The sequence below is a fragment of the Bombina bombina genome, chromosome 12 (assembly GCF_027579735.1).
Source record: "Bombina bombina isolate aBomBom1 chromosome 12, aBomBom1.pri, whole genome shotgun sequence".
In the NCBI taxonomy this organism is placed as follows: Eukaryota; Metazoa; Chordata; class Amphibia; order Anura; family Bombinatoridae; genus Bombina; species Bombina bombina.
Genome location: NC_069510.1, coordinates 5628686 through 5650807, shown reverse-complemented (window position 1 = coordinate 5650807; position 22122 = coordinate 5628686). Strand labels below are relative to the sequence as shown.

The 22122-nt window shown below is 33.4% G+C and overlaps 1 protein-coding gene across 1 annotated transcript in view; it reads left to right on the top strand.

Moving 5' to 3' along the window:
- The window catches only part of LOC128642591 (protein CutA homolog), a 177559-nt gene that overhangs the window by 63678 nt on the left and 91759 nt on the right, over positions 1–22122 (top strand). Inside the window, exon 4 of the mRNA XM_053695360.1 lies at positions 13117–13162. Coding sequence (XP_053551335.1) covers positions 13117–13162 — 46 coding nt within the window. The remainder of the gene's footprint in view (positions 1–13116; positions 13163–22122) is intronic.

The window sequence follows — 22122 nt, the reverse complement described above, 5'->3', positions numbered from 1 at the left end:
TGATTATGCCTACAGATATAAGATACAGACACATGTATATGTACACAATGTGATACAGTAATGAGATCTGATTATACCTACAGATATAAGATAAAGACACATGTATATGTACAAAGTGTGATACAGTAATGAGATCTGATTATACCTACAGATATAAGATACAGACACATGTATATGTACACAATGTGATACAGTAATTAGATCTGATTATACCTACAGATATAAGATACAGACACATGTATATGTACACAATGTGATAAAGTAATGAGATCTGATTATACCTACAGATATAAGATACAGACACATGTATATGTACACAATGTGATACAGTAATGAGATCTGATTATACCTACAGATATAAGATACAGACACATGTATATGTACACAATGTTATAAAGTAATGAGATCTGATTATACCTACAGATATAAGATACAGACACATGTATATGTACACAATGTGATAAAGTAATGAGATCTGATTATACCTACAGATATAAGATACAGACACATGTATATGTACACAATGTGATACAGTAATGAGATCTGATTATACCTACAGATATAAGATAAAGACACGTGTATATGTACAGTGTGATAAAGTAATGAGATCTGATTATACCTACAGATATAAGATACAGACACATGTATATGTACACAATGTGATGCAGTAATGAGATCTGATTATACCTACAGATATAAGATAAAGACACGTGTATATGTACAGTGTGATAAAGTAATGAGATCTGATTATACCTACAGATATAAGATACAGACACATGTATATGTACACAATGTGATACAGTAATGAAATCTGATTATACCTACAGATATAAGATACAGACACATGTATATGTACACAGTGTGATACAGTAATGAGATCTGATTATACCTACAGATATAAGATAAAGACACATGTATATGTACAGTGTGATACAGTAATGAGATCTGATTATACCTACAGATATAAGATACAGACACATGTATATGTACACAGTGTGATACAGTAATGAGATCTGATTATACCTACAGATATAAGATAAAGTCACATGTATATGTACACAATGTGATACAGTAATGAGATCTGATTATACCTACAGATATAAGATACAGACACATGTATATGTACACAGTGTGATGCAGTAATGAGATCTGATTATGCCTACAGATATAAGATACAGACACATGTATATGTACACAATGTGATACAGTAATGAGATCTGATTATACCTACAGATATAAGATACAGACACATGTATATGTACACAATGTGATACAGCAATGAGATCTGATTATAACTACAGATATAAGATACAGACACATGTATATGTACACAGTGTGATACAGTCATGATATCTGATTATACCTACAGATATAAGATACAGACACATGTATATGTACACAGTGTGATACAGTAATGAGATCTGATTATACCTACAGATATAAGATAAAGACACATGTATATGTACAAAGTGTGATACAGTAATGAGATCTGATTATACCTACAGATATAAGATACAGACACATGTATATGTACACAATGTGATACAGTAATGAGATCTGATTATACCTACAGATATAAGATAAAGACACATGTATATGTACAAAGTGTGATACAGTAATGAGATCTGATTATACCTACAGATATAAGATACAGACACATGTATATGTACACAATGTGATACAGTAATTAGATCTGATTATACCTACAGATATAAGATACAGACACATGTATATGTACACAATGTGATAAAGTAATGAGATCTGATTATACCTACAGATATAAGATACAGACACATGTATATGTACACAATGTGATACAGTAATGAGATCTGATTATACCTACAGCTATAAGATAAAGACACATGTATATGTACACAGTGTGATACAGTAATAAGATCTGATTATACCTACAGATATAAGATACAGACAGATGTATATGTACACAGTGTGATACAGTAATGAGATCTGATTATACCTACAGATATAAGATACAGACACATGTATATGTACACAATGTGATACAGTAATGAGATCTGATTATACCTACAGATATAAGATACAGACACATGTATATGTACACAGTGTGATACAGTAATGAGATCTGATTATACCTACAGATATAAGATACAGACACATGTATAAGTACACAGTGTGATACAGTAATGAGATCTGATTATACCTACAGATATAAGATACAGACACATGTATATGTACACAGTGTGATACAGTAATGAGATCTGATTATACCTACAGATATAAGATAAAGTCACATGTATATGTACACAATGTGATACAGTAATGAGATCTGATTATACCTACAGATATAAGATACAGACACATGTATATGTACACAGTGTGATGCAGTAATGAGATCTGATTATGCCTACAGATATAAGATACAGACACATGTATATGTACACAATGTGATACAGTAATGAGATCTGATTATACCTACAGATATAAGATACATACACATGTATATGTACACAGTGTGATACAGTAATGAGCTTTGATTATACCTACAGATATAAGATACAGACACATGTATATGTACACAGTGTGATACAGTAATGAGATCTGATTATACCTACAGATATAAGATACAGACACATGTATATGTACACAGTGTGATACAGTAATGAGATCTGATTATACCTACAGATATAAGATAAAGACACATGTATATGTACAAAGTGTGATACAGTAATGAGATCTGATTATACCTACAGATATAAGATACAGACACATGTATATGTACACAATGTGATACAGTAATGAGATCTGATTATACCTACAGATATAAGATAAAGACACATGTATATGTACAAAGTGTGATACAGTAATGAGATCTGATTATACCTACAGATATAAGATACAGACACATGTATATGTACACAATGTGATACAGTAATTAGATCTGATTATACCTACAGATATAAGATACAGACACATGTATATGTACACAATGTGATAAAGTAATGAGATCTGATTATACCTACAGATATAAGATACAGACACATGTATATGTACACAGTGTGATACAGTAATGAGATCTGATTATACCTACAGATATAAGATACAGACACATGTATATGTACACAGTGTGATACAGTAATGAGATCTGATTATACCTACAGATATAAGATAAAGTCACATGTATATGTACACAATGTGATACAGTAATGAGATCTGATTATACCTACAGATATAAGATACAGACACATGTATATGTACACAGTGTGATGCAGTAATGAGATCTGATTATGCCTACAGATATAAGATACAGACACATGTATATGTACACAATGTGATACAGTAATGAGATCTGATTATACCTACAGATATAAGATACAGACACATGTATATGTACACAGTGTGATACAGTAATGAGCTTTGATTATACCTACAGATATAAGATACAGACACATGTATATGTACACAGTGTGATACAGTAATGAGATCTGATTATACCTACAGATATAAGATACAGACACATGTATATGCACACAATGTGATACAGTAATGAGATCTGATTATACCTACAGATATAAGATACAGACACATGTATATGTACACAATGTGATACAGTAATGAGATCTGATTATACCTACAGATATAAGATAAAGACACATGTATATGTACACAGTGTGATACAGTAATGAGATCTGATTATACCTACAGATATAAGATAAAGACACATGTATATGTACAAAGTGTGATACAGTAATGAGATCTGATTATACCTACAGATATAAGATACAGACACATGTATATGTACACAATGTGATACAGTAATGAGATCTGATTATACCTACAGATATAAGATAAAGACACATGTATATGTACAAAGTGTGATACAGTAATGAGATCTGATTATACCTACAGATATAAGATACAGACACATGTATATGTACACAATGTGATACAGTAATTAGATCTGATTATACCTACAGATATAAGATACAGACACATGTATATGTACACAATGTGATAAAGTAATGAGATCTGATTATACCTACAGATATAAGATACAGACACATGTATATGTACACAATGTGATACAGTAATGAGATCTGATTATACCTACAGATATAAGATACAGACACATGTATATGTACACAATGTTATAAAGTAATGAGATCTGATTATACCTACAGATATAAGATACAGACACATGTATATGTACACAATGTGATAAAGTAATGAGATCTGATTATACCTACAGATATAAGATACAGACACATGTATATGTACACAATGTGATACAGTAATGAGATCTGATTATACCTACAGATATAAGATAAAGACACATGTATATGTACACAGTGTGATACAGTAATAAGATCTGATTATACCTACAGATATAAGATACAGACAGATGTATATGTACACAGTGTGATACAGTAATGAGATCTGATTATACCTACAGATATAAGATACAGACACATGTATATGTACACAATGTGATACAGTAATGAGATCTGATTATACCTACAGATATAAGATACAGACACATGTATATGTACACAGTGTGATACAGTAATGAGATCTGATTATACCTACAGATATAAGATACAGACACATGTATATGTACACAGTGTGATACAGTAATGAGATCTGATTATACCTACAGATATAAGATACAGACACATGTATATGTACACAATGTGATACAGTAATGAGATCTGATTATACCTACAGATATAAGATACAGACACATGTATATGTACACAGTGTGATACAGTAATGAGATCTGATTATACCTACAGATATAAGATAAAGACACATGTATATGTACACAGTGTGATACAGTAATGAGATCTGATTATACCTACAGATATAAGATAAAGACACATGTATATGTACACAATGTGATACAGTAATGAGATCTGATTATACCTACAGATATAAGATACAGACACATGTATATGTACACAGTGTGATGCAGTAATGATATCTGATTATAACTACAGATATAAGATAAAGACACATGTATATGTACACAATGTGATACAGTAATGAGATCTGATTATACATACAGATATACGATAAAGACACATATATATGTACACAATGTGATACAGTAATGAGATCTGATTATACCTACAGATATAAGATAAAGACACATGTATATGTACACAGTGTGATACAGTAATGAGATCTGATTATACCTACAGATATAAGATAAAGACACATGTATATGTACACAATGTGATAAAGTAATGAGATCTGATTATACCTACAGATATAAGATACAGACACATGTATATGTACACAATGTAATACAGTAATGAGATCTGATTATACCTACAGATATAAGATACAGACACATGTATATGCACACAGTGTGACACAGTAATGAGATCTGATTATACCTATAGATATAAGATAAAGACACATGTATATGTGCACAATGTGATAAAGTAATGAGATCTGATTATACCTACAGATATAAGATAAAGACATGTATATGTACACAGTGTGATACAGTAATGAGATCTGATTATACCTACAGATATAAGATACAGACACATGTATATGTACACAATGTGATAAAGTAATGAGATCTGATTATACCTACAGATATAAGATACAGACACATGTATATGTACACAATGTGATACAGTAATGAGATCTGATTATGCCTACAGATATAAGATAAAGACACATGTATATGTACACAGTGTGATACAGTAATGAGATCTGATTATACCTACAGATATAAGATAAAGACACATGTATATGTACACAGTGTGATACAGTAATGAGATCTGATTATACCTACAGATATAAGATAAAGACACATGTATATGTACACAATGTGATACAGTAATGAGATCTGATTATACCTACAGATATAAGATACAGACACATTTATATGTACACATTGTGATACAGTAATGAGATCTGATTATACCTACAGATATAAGATACAGACACATGTATATGTACAGAATGTGATACAGTAATGAGATCTGATTATACCTACAGATATAAGATAAAGACACATGTATATGCACACAATGTGATACAGTAATGAGATCTGATTATACCTATAGATATAAGATACAGACACATATATATGTACACAATGTGATACAGTAATGAGATCTGATTATACCTACAGATATAAGATACAGACACATGTATATGTACACAATGTGATACAGTAATGAGATCTGATTATACCTACAGATATAAGATACAGACACATGTATATGTACACAATGTGATACAGTAATGAGATCTGATTATACCTACAGATATAAGATAAAGACACATGTATATGTACACAATGTGATACAGTAATGAGATCTGATTATACCTACAGATATAAGATACAGACACATGTATATGTACACAGTGTGATGCAGTAATGAGATCTGATTATACCTACAGATATAAGATAAAGACACATATATATGTACACAATGTGATACAGTAATGAGATCTGATTATACCTACAGATATAAGATACAGACACATGTATATGTACACAATGTGATAAAGTAATGAGATCTGATTATACCTACAGATATAAGATAAAGACACATGTATATGTACACAATGTGATACAGTAATGAGATCTGATTATGCCTACAGATATAAGATAAAGACACATGTATATGTACACAGTGTGATACAGTAATGAGATCTGATTATACCTACAGATATAAGATAAAGACACATGTATATGTACACAGTGTGATACAGTAATGAGATCTGATTATACCTACAGATATAAGATAAAGACACATGTATATGTACACAATGTGATACAGTAATGAGATCTGATTATACCTACAGATATAAGATACAGACACATGTATATATACACAATGTGATACAGTAATGAGATCTGATTATACCTACAGATATAAGATAAAGACACATGTATATGTACACAATGTGATACAGTAATGAGATCTGATTATACCTACAGATATAAGATACAGACACATGTATATGTACTCAGTGTTATACAGTAATGAGATCTGATTATACCTACAGATATAAGATAAAGACACATGTATATGTACACAATGTGATACAGTAATGAGATCTGATTATACCTACAGATATAAGATAAAGACACATGTATATGTACACAATGTGATACAGTAATGAGATCTGATTATACCTACAGATATAAGATAAAGACACATGTATATGTACACAATGTGATACAGTAATGAGATCTGATTATACCTACAGATATAAGATACAGACACATGTATATGTACACAATGTGATACAGTAATGAGATCTGATTATACCTACAGATATAAGATACAGACACATGTATATGTACACAATGTGATACTGTAATGAGATCTGATTATACCTACAGATATAAGATAAAGACACATGTATATGTACACAGTGTGATACAGTAATGAGATCTGATTATACCTACAGATATAAGATAAAGACACATGTATATGTACACAGTGTGATAAAGTAATGAGATCTGATTATACCTACAGATATAAGAAACAGACACATGTATATGTACACAATGTGATACAGTAATGAGATCTGATTATACCTACAGATATAAGAAACAGACACATGTATATGTACACAATGTGATACAGTAATGAGTTCTGATTATTCCTACAGATATAAGATAAAGACACATGTATATGTACATAGTGTGATACAGTAATGCGATCTAATTATACCTACAGATATAAGATAAAGACACATGTATATGTACACTGTGTGATACAGTAATGAGATCTGATTATATCTACAGATATAAGATAAAGACACATGTATATGTACACAGTGTGATACAGTAATGAGATCTGATTATACCTACATATATAAGATAGACACATGTATATGTACACAATGTGATACAGTAATGAGATCTGATTATACCTACAGATATAAGATACAGACACATGTATTTGTACACAATGTGATACAGTAATGAGATCTGATTATACCTACAGATATAAGATAAAGAAGCAGGTATATGTACACAATGTGATACAGTAATGAGATCTGATTATACCTACAGATATAAGATACAGACACATGTATATGTACACAACGTGATAAAGTAATGAGATCTGATTATACCTACAGATATAAGATACAGACACATGTATATGTACACAATGTGATAAAGTAATGAGATCTGACTATACCTACAGATATAAGATACAGACACATGTATATGTACACAATGTGATAAAGTAATGAGATCTGATTATACCTACAGATATAAGATACAAACACATGTATATGTACACAATGTGATAAAGTAATGAGATCTGATTATGCCTACAGATATAAGATAAAGACACATGTATATGTACACAGTGTGATACAGTAATGAGATCTGATTATACCTACAGATATAAGATAAAGACACATGTATATGTACACAGTGTGATACAGTAATGAGATCTGATTATACCTACAGATATAAGATAAAGACACATGTATATGTACACAATGTGATACAGTAATGAGATCTGATTATACCTACAGATATAAGATACAGACACATTTATATGTACACATTGTGATACAGTAATGAGATCTGATTATACCTACAGATATAAGATACAGACACATGTATATGTACACAGTGTGATACAGTAATGAGATCTGATTATACCTACAGATATAAGATAAAGACACATGTATATGTACACAATGTGATACAGTAATGAGATCTGATTATACCTACAGATATAAGATAGACACATGTATATGTACACAGTGTGATACAGTAATGAGATCTGATTATACCTACATATATAAGATAGACACATGTATATGTATACAATGTGATAAAGTAATGAGATCTGATTATACCTACAGATATAAGATAAAGACACATGTATATGTACACAATGTTATACAGTAATGAGATCTGATTATGCCTACAGATATAAGATAAAGACACATGTATATGTACACAGTGTGATACAGTAATGAGATCTGATTATACCTACAGATATAAGATAAAGACACATGTATATGAACACAGTGTGATACAGTAATGAGATCTGATTATACCTACAGATATAAGATAAAGACACATGTATATGTACACAATGTGATACAGTAATGAGATCTGATTATACCTACAGATATAAGATAGACACATGTATATGTACACAGTGTGATACAGTAATGAGATCTGATTATACCTACATATATAAGATAGACACATGTATATGTATACAATGTGATAAAGTAATGAGATCTGATTATACCTACAGATATAAGATACAGACACATGTATATGTACACAATGTGATACAGTAATGAGATCTGATTATACCTACAGATATAAGATACAGACACATGTATATGTACACAATGTGATACAGTAATGAGATCTGATTATACCTACAGATATAAGATACAGACACATGTATATGTACACAGTGTGATACAGTAATGAGATCTGATTATACCTACAGATATAAGAAACAGACACATGTATATGTACACAATGTGATACAGTAATGAGTTCTGATTATACCTACAGATATAAGATAAAGACACATGTATATGTACACAATGTGATACAGTAATGAGATCTGATTATACCTACAGATATAAGATAGACACATGTATATGTACACAGTGTGATACAGTAATGAGATCTGATTATACCTACATATATAAGATAGACACATGTATATGTATACAATGTGATAAAGTAATGAGATCTGATTATACCTACAGATATAAGATACAGACACATGTATATGTAAACAATGTGATACAGTAATGAGATCTGATTATACCTACAGATATAAGATACAGACACATGTATATGTACACAATGTGATACAGTAATGAGATCTGATTATACCTACAGATATAAGATACAGACACATGTATATGTACACAGTGTGATACAGTAATGAGATCTAATTATACCTACAGATATAAGATAAAGACACATGTATATGTGCACAATGTGATACAGTAATGAGATCTGATTATACCTACAGATATAAGATACAGACACATGTATATGTACACAGTGTGATACAGTAATGAGATCTGATTATACCTACAGATATAAGATAAAGACACATGTATATGTGCACAATGTGATACAGTAATGAGATCTGATTATACCTACAGATATAAGATAAAGACACATGTATATGTGCACAATGTGATACAGTAATGAGATCTGATTATACCTACAGATATAAGATAAAGAAGCAGGTATATGACACAATGTGATACAGTAATGAGATCTGATTATACCTACAGATATAAGATACAGACACATGTATATGTACACAATGTGATAAAGTAATGAGATCTGATTATGCCTACAGATATAAGATAAAGACACATGTATATGTACACAATGTGATACAGTAATGAGATCTGATTATACCTACAGATATAAGATACAGACACATGTATATGTACACAGTGTGATATAGTAATAAGATCTGATTATACTTACAGATATAAGATAAAGACACATGTATATGTACACAATGTGATACAGTAATGAGATCTGATTATACCTACAGATATAAGATAGACACATGTATATGTACACAATGTGATACAGTAATGAGATCTGATTATACCTACAGATATAAGATACAGACACATGTATATGTACACAGTGTGATACAGTAATGAGATCTGATTATACCTACAGATATAAGATAAAGACACATGTATATGTACACAATGTGATACAGTAATGAGATCTGATTATACCTACAGATATAAGATACAGACACATGTATATGTACACAGTGTGATACAGTAATGAGATCTGATTATACCTATAGATATAAGATACAGACACATGTATATGTACACAGTGTGATACAGTAATGAGATCTGATTATACCTACAGATATAAGATACAGACACATGTATATGTACACGATGTGATACAGTAATGAGATCTGATTATACCTACAGATATAAGATACAGACACATGTATATGTACACAGTGTGATACAGTAATGAGATCTGATTATACCTACAGATATAAGATACAGACACATGTATATGTACACAATGTGATACAGTAATGAGATCTGATTATACCTACAGATATAAGATACAGACACATATATATATGTACACAATGTGATACAGTAATGAGATCTGATTATACCTACAGATATAAGATACAGACACATGTATATGTACAGAATGTGATACAGTAATGAGATCTGATTATACCTACAGATATAAGATACAGACACATGTATATGTACACAATGTGATATAGTAATGAGATCTGATTATACCTACAGATATAAGATAAAGACACATGTATATGTACACAATGTGATACAGTAATGAGATCTGATTATACCTACAGATATAAGATAAAGACACATGTATATGTACACAATGTGATATAGTAATGAGATCTGATTATACCTACAGATATAAGATAAAGACACATGTATATGTACACAATGTGATATAGTAATGAGATCTGATTATACCTACAGATATAAGATAAAGACACATGTATATGTACACAGTGTGATTCAGTAATGAGATCTGATTATACCTACAGCTATAAGATACAGACACATGTATATGTACACAATGTGATGCAGTAATGAGATCTGATTATACCTACAGATATAAGATAAAGACACATGTATATGTACACAGTGTGATACAGTAATTAGATCTGATTATACCTACAGATATAAGATACAGACACATGTATATGTACACAATGTGATACAGTAATGAGATCTGATTATACCTACAGATATAAGATAAAGACACATGTATATGTACACAATGTGATACAGTAATGAGATCTGATTATTCCTACAGATATAAGATAGACACATGTATATGTACACAATGTCATAAAGTAATGAGATCTGATTATACCTACAGATATACGATAAAGACACATGTATATGTACACAATGTGATATAGTAATGAGATCTGATTATACCTACAGATATAAGATACAGACACATGTATATGTACACAATGTGATACAGTAATGAGATCTGATTATACCTACAGATATAAGATACAGACACATGTATATGTACACAGTGTGATACAGTAATGAGATCTGATTATACCTACAGATATAAGATAAAGACACATGTATATGTACACAATGTGACACAGTAATGAGATCTGATTATACCTATAGATATAAGATAAAGACACATGTATATGTGCACAATGTGATAAAGTAATGAGATCTGATTATACCTACAGATATAAGATACAGACACATGTATATGTACACAATGTGATACAGTAATGAGATCTGATTATACCTACAGATATAAGATAAAGACACATGTATATGTACACAGTGTGATACAGTAATGAGATCTTATTTTACCTACAGATATAAGATACAGACACATGTATATGTACACAATGTGATACAGTAATGAGATCTGATTATACCTACAAGTTCAACCCATTTTATTAGGTTGTGGCTTCAAAACACAAAATCAGCTATTTCATATACACAAATAAGCATTAAAAAGCCAATCTTGTACATTTTATACTCTGCAGCTGGTAAAAAAGTAATTGGAAACTCATTAAGGGAAAAACTATTGTATAGTACACTGTCCCTTTAAGTGCAGTTAGAGCTCTAGATCAATAGAAATGTATTGCTCCATTTGTAATCTAAGCCTTTATCTTTTAGAGAAAACAACAACAGTGCTTTACAGATCCATAAAATGATACAGTGCCCCAGACACGTGCACATTGCCTACCTATGTATGCTTTTAAACAAAGAATACCATGTGTACAGAAGTAATTTCATAGCAATACATTGGGAACGGTTTAAACATTGTATCTGAATTAAGAAAGAACAAATGGGCTTTATACCCCTTTAGAGATATTGAAGTTGCTGTATGATAAAAACAATAAGTTCATTTCTAGAGCAGAGAATACTAATTAAACGCCTATAAAGACAGTTACAGTAACGCACACACAATGTAATATTGCTTCTATCATCTGAACACCTATATGAAATGGATACAATTATTATCCAGATACTTAGAAGACATTTTTATAGTGGCAGCGCGGTTTGCATTACAGAAATGTTATACGATTACTTATAATATTGCGCTTTTTGTTTGAACAGATACATCTGGAAAGGTGAAATAGAAACATCTACAGAAATACTATTAGTAAGTTACCTGTTTAACAAAAACGTTTATTAATAATGTTCATTTTATCTTATTGTTGCCCAGCATTTCATCGCATGAGTATTTTCTACCATATCTTAAAATATTATGGTGGGTTCCAGCCTTTCTGATATTCTTTATCAGTGCTAGAAAACCTAGATCAGATTTTGTTTTAATAAAGTGATCATAATCTTTCCAAGTCAATCGTAGCTGCCATGAGATTCAAACTCCATTTTACCACAACTAAAGCCAATGATGTCCGACGATCACAGACAACCAACTGTAAAGCAATCTGATTGCGGTTTGTATGCTGGCATGGCGGGTATATAACAAATACCAAAAGAAGACAGAGGGATAATTCCTGCATCCTAATGCTTCAAACCAGCCACACTCTAATTAGGTTAGGAAAGGAGAGCTGATACAAAAAGACTTACGGCTAGATTACAAGTTTTGCGGTAAGAGCTGCTCGGTACTAACTTGCAAGTTATTTCCACCGCTCACCTCCCTACAGCGCTGCTATTACAGGTTTGCAAAAACCGGGCGTTAGCAGGCAATAAGTGAGCGTTGAGCAAAATTGAGCTCCATACCGCACTGCAATACCAGCGCTGCTTTGAGCTGGTTTTACGTGCTTGTGCACGATTTCCCCATAGACATCAATGGGGAGAGCCGGCTGGAAAAAAGCCTAGCACCTGCAATAAAGGAGCTTAAAGCTCCGTAACATAATTTTTATTTTACAGGCAAGTTTGTATTTATTTTAACTAGGTAGAATAGTTACTAAATAGTTATTAACTATTTACTAACTACCTAGCTAAAATAAATACAAATTTACCTGTAAAATAAAACCTAACCTGTCTTACACTAACACCTAACCTTACACTGCAATTACATAAATTACATTAAATTAATACAATTAACTAAATTACAAAAAACAAAAAACACTAAATTACAGAAAATAAAAAACAAAATACAAGATATTTAAACTAATTACACCTAATCTAATAGCCCTATCAAAATAAAAAGCCCCCCCAAAATAAAAAAAACCTTAGCCTAAACTAAACTACCAATAGCTCTTAAAAGGGCCTTTTGCAGGGCATTGCCCCAAAGAAATCAGCTCTTTTACCTGTAAAAAAAAAAAAATACAAACACCCCCCAACAGTAAAACCCACCACCCACACAACCAAACCCCCCAAATAAAAACCTATCTAAAAAACCTAAGCTCCCCATTGCCCTGAAAAGGGCATTTGGATGGGCATTGCCCTTAAAAGGGCATTTAGCTATTTTTCAGCCCAAACCCTAAGCTAAAAATAAAACCCACCCAATAAACTCTTAAAAAAACCCCCGAAGATCCACTTACACTAACCCCCGAAGATCCACTTACAGTTTTTGAAGACCCAACATCCATCCTCAACGAAGAGGCAGAAGTCCTCAGTGAACAGTCAATTGAATACGAGCTCAATCCTATTGGCTGATTGCATCAGTCAATAGGAATTTTTCACCTTTAATTCCGATTGGCTGATAGAATTCTATCAGCCAATCGGAATTCAAGGGACGCCATCTTGGATGACGTCCCTTAAAGGAACTTTCATTCTTCGTTAGCCGTCGGAAGAAGAGGATGCTCCACGCCGGATGTCATGAAGATGGAGCCGCTTCGCGACGGATGGATAAAGATAGAAGATGCGGTCTGGATGAAGACTTCTGCCGGCTTGGATGAAGACTTCGGTCCACTTGGATGAAGACTTCTGCTGGCTTTGCTGAGGACTTCTGCCGCTTCGTTGAGGATGGATGTCGGGTCTTCAAAAACTGTAAGTGGATCTTCGGGGGTTAGTGTTAGGTTTTTTTAAGGGTTTATTGGGTGGGTTTTATGTTTAGAGTCAAATTAGAGAAGATTGACCTCAGCGCCTAATAACAACCTATGTGCCCGGGGAGGGGTAGTCCTAGCTGGTACCCAATGTAAGAGAAAAGAATTGAGGTGTAACCCCAGGCGCCTACCCTAAGGAGGCTAGGTGAATAGAACTGTAGAAATAGAATTTGAACTTCAGTGTTGTCTAAAAAATGTGTTTTAATACATAAATTAAAAATCTTTAGAATGAATATATTATAGATAAAAACAAGTAAACATACAATGCTTCATGGATCCATGATAAATAACAAATGGAATAAAATAGAAATAGAATAAAACAGTAAAATATAAAAGCTATACAATAATACTTGAGCAATGCTATACAATGCAATAGTATACAGTAGCAGCGATGAAGAAATAATTGCGGACAATATTGGTACAAGTTCTCTAATGGAATTTCAAGATAAATAAATTGAGAAGAGAAAAAAGTGGAAAATGTGAAAAAACTCCTCAAGATAAATTCAAAAAATATATTCCAAAAAAGTGTAGTCCAAAAAATAAGTGTGTGATAATAAAGGTGAAAGTCTCAAATGAAAGTCTAAAAAATAATCCTAATTGGTCCAGTGGCTAAAATTCCCAAATCACAATAAAAAAATCTTGTTGTATCCAAACTGTTCCAAAATCAATACGAATAATACAAACTTAAGTGTAGAAGGTGTCTCAAAAGAAAATGGTGTGTAAAAGTAAAATGTGAGTGCTCCAATATTCTTCAAAATCCTTATCTTCAAACAAAAGATCTTCAAAATCAAATGGGATAAGTGCAAAAAAACGATTTTTGAATAAAAAACAAAAAACAATAACCTGTGGAGAGAGAAGAAAAAAATATAGTGTAGATTGTCCTAAATGTTCAGCAAATAATGAAATAAGGCTTACCAGTGCTGGTCAACGCGTTTCGGCCCGTGCTAGGCCTTTCTCAAACTTGAGTCTTGAGAAAGGCCTAGCACGGGCCGAAACGCGTTGACCAGCACTGGTATGCCTTATTTCATTATTTGCTGAACATTTAGGACAATCTACACTATATTTTTTTCTTCTCTCTCCACAGGTTATTGTTTTTTGTTTTTTATTCAAAAATCGTTTTTTTGCACTTATCCCATTTGATTTTGAAGATCTTTTGTTTGAAGATAAGGATTTTGAAGAATATTGGAGCACTCACATTTTACTTTTACACACCATTTTCTTTTGAGACACCTTCTACACTTAAGTTTGTATTATTCGTATTGATTTTGGAACAGTTTGGATACAACAAGATTTTTTTCATTGTGATTTGGGAATTTTAGCCACTGGACCAATTAGGATTATTTTTTAGACTTTCATTTGAGACTTTCACCTTTATTATCACACACTTATTTTTTGGACTACACTTTTTTGGAATATATTTTTTGAATTTATCTTGAGGAGTTTTTTCACATTTTCCACTTTTTTCTCTTCTCAATTTATTTATCTTGAAATTCCATTAGAGAACTTGTACCAATATTGTCCGCAATTATTTCTTCATCGCTGCTATTGTATACTATTGTATTGTATAGCATTGCTCAAGTATTATTGTATAGCTTTTATATTTTACTGTTTTATTCTATTTCTATTTTATTCCATTTGTTATTTATCATGGATCCATGAAGCATTGTATGTTTACTTGTTTTTATCTATAATATATTCATTCTAAAGATTTTTAATTTATGTATTAAAACACATTTTTTAGACAACACTGAAGTTCAAATTCTATTTCTACAGTTCTATTCACCTAGCCTCCTTAGGGTAGGCGCCTGGGGTTACACCTCAATGGGTTTTATGTTTAGCTTAGGGTTTGGGCTGAAAAAGAGCTAAATTCCCTTTTAAGGGCAATGCCCATCCAAATGCCCTTTTCAGGGCAATGGGGAGTTTAGGTTTTTTAGATAGGTTTTTATTTGGGGGGTTTGGTTGTGTATGTGGTGGGTTTTACTGTTGGGGGGGGTGTTTCTATTTTTTTTACAGGTAAAAGAGCTGATTTCTTTGGGGCAATGCCCCGCACAAGGGCCTTTTAAGGGCTATATTGGTAGTTTAGACTAGGGTTTTTTTATTTTGGGGGGGCTTTTTTATTTTGATAGGGCTATTACATTAGGTGTAATTAGTTTAAATATTTGATAATTTCTTTTTTATTTTGTGTAATTTAGTGTTTGTGTTTGTAATTTAGGTAATTGTATTTAATTAATGTAATTTATTTAATTGTAGTGTAGGTTAGGTGTTAGTGTTAGACAGGTTAGGTTTTATTTTACAGGTAAATTTGTATTTATTTTAGCTAGGTAGTTAGTAAATAGTTAATAACTACTTAGTAACTATTCTATCTAGTTAAAATTAATACAAACTTGTCTGTGAAATAAAAATAAAACCTAGGCTAGCTACAATGTAACTATTAGTTATATTGTAGCTATCTTAGGGTTTATTTTACAGGTAAGTATTTAGTTTTAAGTAGGAATTATTTAGGTAATAATAGTAATTTTTATTTAGATTTATTTTAATTATATTTAAGTTAAGGGTATTAGGGTTAGGAGTTAATAACTTTAGTATAGTGGCGCCGACGTTGGGAGCGGCAGATTAGGGGTTAATAATATTTAACTAGTGATTACGATGCTGGAGTGCAGCGGTTTAGGGGTTAATATGTTTATTCTAGTTGCGGCGATGTCCGGAGCAGCAGATTAGGGTTTTTTTTTTTATTTTTTTATTTTTTTTTATTATAGTGTTTGCGATGCGGGAGGGCCTCGGTTTAGGGGTTAATAGGTAGTTTATGGGTGTTAGTGTACTTTTTAGCACTTTAGTTATGAGTTTTATGTTACGGCGTTGAAGCATAAAACCAATAACTACCGACTTTCAGTTTACGGTACGGATCTTGACAGTATAGGCTGTACCGCTCACTTTTTGGCTTGAAAGGCAAACTCGTAATACCGGCGCAAAGGAAGTCCCATTGAAAAAGGAATTTTTGAAAGCTGCGGTAGTTACTTTGCGTTACGGCCAAAAACGTGTGCGGTGCCCCTAAACCTGCAAGACTCGTAATAGCAGCGGTTGTTAACGCTGCTTTTTCACTCATACCGCAAAACTCGTAATCTAGTAGTTAGTGATTGCAGAGTAGGGACTAAAACTTATAGACAGCACTGACTTCTGAAAACAACCGTTTTACTATAAAAATCCAAAGATTTAGAGCCAGATTACAAGTGGAGTAGTATTTAACGCTCCCACTCGAGTGCTAACTCCACTAGAAGTAAGCTTTTGCGCGTGTTGGGTAGCACTTATATTACAAGTTGAAAAACATAATTTATGTAAGAACTTACCTGATAAATTCATTTCTTTCATATTAGCAAGAGTCCATGAGCTAGTGACGTATGGGATATACATTCCTACCAGGAGGGGCAAAGTTTCCCAAACCTCAAAATGCCTATAAATACACCCCTCACCACACCCACAAATCAGTTTAACGAATAGCCAAGAAGTGGGGTGATAAGAAAAAAGTGCGAAGCATAAATATAAGGAATTGGAATAATTGTGCTTTATACAAAAAAATCATAACCACCACAAAAAAGGGTGGGCCTCATGGACTCTTGCTAATATGAAAGAAATGAATTTATCAGGTAAGTTCTTACATAAATTATGTTTTCTTTCATGTAATTAGCAAGAGTCCATGAGCTAGTGACGTATGGGATAATGACTACCCAAGATGTGGATCTTCCACGCAAAAGTCACTAGAGAGGGAGGGATAAAATAAAGACAGCCAATTCCGCTGAAAAAAATCTACACCCAAAATAAAGTTTAAATCTTATAAAGAAAAAAACTGAAAATATAAGCAGAAGATTCAAACTGAAACAGCTGCCTGAAGTACTTTTCTACCAAAGACAGCTTCAGAAGAAGAAAACACGTCAAAATGGTAGAATTTAGTAAAAGTATGCAAAGAGGACAGGTTTTATACGAACCAAAGCTTATACAAAACAATGAATATCAGGAAGATTAGCAATCTTTCTGTGAAAAAGAACAGAAAGAGCAGAGATTTGTCCTTTCAAGGAACTTGCAGACAAACCTTTATCCAAACCATCCTGAAGAAACTGTAATATTCTCGGAATTCTAAAAGAATGCCAGGAAAAATGATGAGAAAGACACCAAGAAATATAAGTCTTCCAGACTCTATAATATATCTCCCTAGATACAGATTTACGAGCCTGTAACATAGTATTAATCACAGAGTCAGAGAAACCTCTTTGACCAGCAGGCCCATTTATCAAAGGGCTTGCGGACCTGATCCGACACTGCGGATCAGGTCCGCAAGACCTCGCTAAATGCGGAGAGCAATACGCTCTCCGCATTTAACATTGCACCAGCAGCTCACAAGAGCTGCTGGTGCAACGCCGCCCCCTGCTGACTCGCGGCCAATCGGCCGCCGGCAGGGAGCTGTCAATCAACCCGATCGTATTCGATCGGGTTGATGTCCGGCGATTCCTGTCCGCCTGTTCAGAGCAGGCGGACAGGGTTATGGAGCAGCGGTCTTTAGACCGCTGCTTCATAAGTTGTGTTTCTGGCGAGTCTGAAGACTCGCCAGAAACACGGCCCTTCAAGCTCCGTACGGAGCTTGATAAATGGGCCTGTAAGAATCAAGCGTTCAATCTCCATACCTTTAAATTTAAGGATTTGAGATCCTGATGGAAAAAAGGACCTTGCGACAGAAGGTCTGGCCTTAACTGAAGAGTCCACGGTTGGCAAGAGGCCATCCGGACAAGATCCGCATACCAAAACCTGTGAGGCCATGCTGGAGCTACCAGCAGAACAAACGAGCATTCCTTCAGAATCTTGGAGATTACTCTTGGAAGAAGAACTTGAGGCGGAAAGATATAGGCAGGATGATACTTCCAAGGAAGTGACAATGCATCCACTGCTTCCGCTTGAGGATCCCTGGATCTGGACAGATACCTGGGAAGTTTCTTGTTTAGATGAGAGGCCATCAGATCTATTTCTGGAAGTCCCCACATTTGAACAATCTGAAGAAATACCTCTGGGAGAAGAGACCATTCGCCCGGATGTAACGTTTGGCGACTGAGATAATCCGCTTCCCAATTGTCTATACCTGGGATATGAACCGCAGAAACTAGACAGGAGCTGGATTCCGCCCATACCAGAATTCAAGATACTTCTTTCATAGCCAGAGGACTGTGAGTCCCTCCTTCATGATTGATGTATGCCACAGTTGTGACATTGTCTGTCTGAAAACAAATGAACGATTCTCTCTTTAGAAGAGGCCAAAACTGAAGAGCTCTGAAAATTGCACGGAGTTCCAAAATATTGATCGGTAATCTCACCTCCTGAGATTCCCAAACCCCTTGTGCTGTCAGAGACCCCCACACAGCTCCCCAACCTGTAAGACTTGCATCTGTTGAAATTACAGTCCAGGTCGGAAGAACAAAAGAAGCCCCCTGAACTAAACGATGGTGATCTATCCACCACGTCAGAGAGTGTCGTACAATCGGTTTTAAAGATATTACCCTGGAAAGAAAGGGAAAGCAGAGTAGACTTAGAAGACATATCAGCATTCCAAGTTTTAAGCCATAAAGCTCTTCTAGCTAAAATAGCTAGAGACATATACCTGACATCAACTCTAATGATATCAAAGATGGCATCACAAATAAAATTATTAGCATGTTGAAGAAGAATAATAATGCTATGAAAATTATGATCTGTTACTTGTTGCGCTAAAGCTTCTAACCAAAAAGTTGAAGCTGCAGCAACATCCGCTAAAGATATAGCAGGTCTAAGAAGATTACCTGAACACACGTAAGCTTTTCTTAGAAAGGATTCAATTTTCCTATCTAAAGGATCCTTAAAGGAAGTACCATCTGCCGTAGGAATAGTAGTACGCTTAGCTAGAGTAGAGACAGCCCCATCAACCTTAGGGATTTTGTCCCAAAACTCTAATCTGTCATATGGCACAGGATATAATTGCTTAAAACGTTTAGAAGGAGTAAATGAATTACCCAAATTATCCCATTCCCTGGAAATTACTTCAGAAATAGCACCAGGGACAGGAAAAACTTCTGGAATAACTACAGGAGATTTAAAAACCTTATCTAAACGTTTAGATTTAGTATCAAGAGGACCAGAATCCTCAATTTCTAATGCAATTAGGACTTCTTTAAGTAAAGAACGAATAAATTCCATTTTAAATAAATATGAAGATTTATCAGCATCAACCTCTGAGACAGAATCCTCTGAACCAGAAGAACCATTATCAGAATGATGATGTTCATTTAAAAATTCATCTGAAAAATGAGAAGTTTTAAAAGACTTTTTACGTTTACTAGAAGGAGGAATAACAGACATAGCCTTCTTACTGGATTTAGAAACAAAATCTCTTATGTTATCAGGAACACTCTGAGTATTAGATGTTGACGGAACAGCAACAGGTAATGTAACAGTACTAAAGGAAATATTATCTGCATTTACAAGTTTGTCATGACAAACAGTACAAACAACAGCTGGAGGAACAGATACCATAAGTTTACAGCAGATACACTTAGCTTTGGTAGCTCCAGCACCAGGCAGCGATTTTCCAGAAGTATCTTCTGACTCAGTTTCAACGTGGGACATCTTGCAATATGCAATAGAAAAAACAACATATAAAGCAAAATTGATCAAATTCCTTAAATGACAGTTTCAGGAATGTGAAAAAATGCCAGTGAACAAGCTTCTAGCAACCAGAAGCAATAAATAATGAGACTTAAATAATGTGGAGACAATAGTGACGCCCATATTTTTTTAGCGCCAAAAATGACGCCCACATTAGGAACGCCGACACTTTGGGCGCAAAAGAACGTCAAAAATTACGCAACTTCCGGCGACACGTATGACGCCGGAAACAGAAAAAAATTTTTGCGGCAAAAAAGTCCGCGCCAAGAATGATGCAATAAAATGAAGCATTTTCAGCCCCCGCGAGCCTAACAGCCCACAGGGAAAAAGTCAAATTTTAAGGTAAGAAATTTTTTTATTTATTCATACGCATTATCCCAAATATGAAACTGACTGTCTGAAATAAGGAAAGTTGAACATCCTGAGT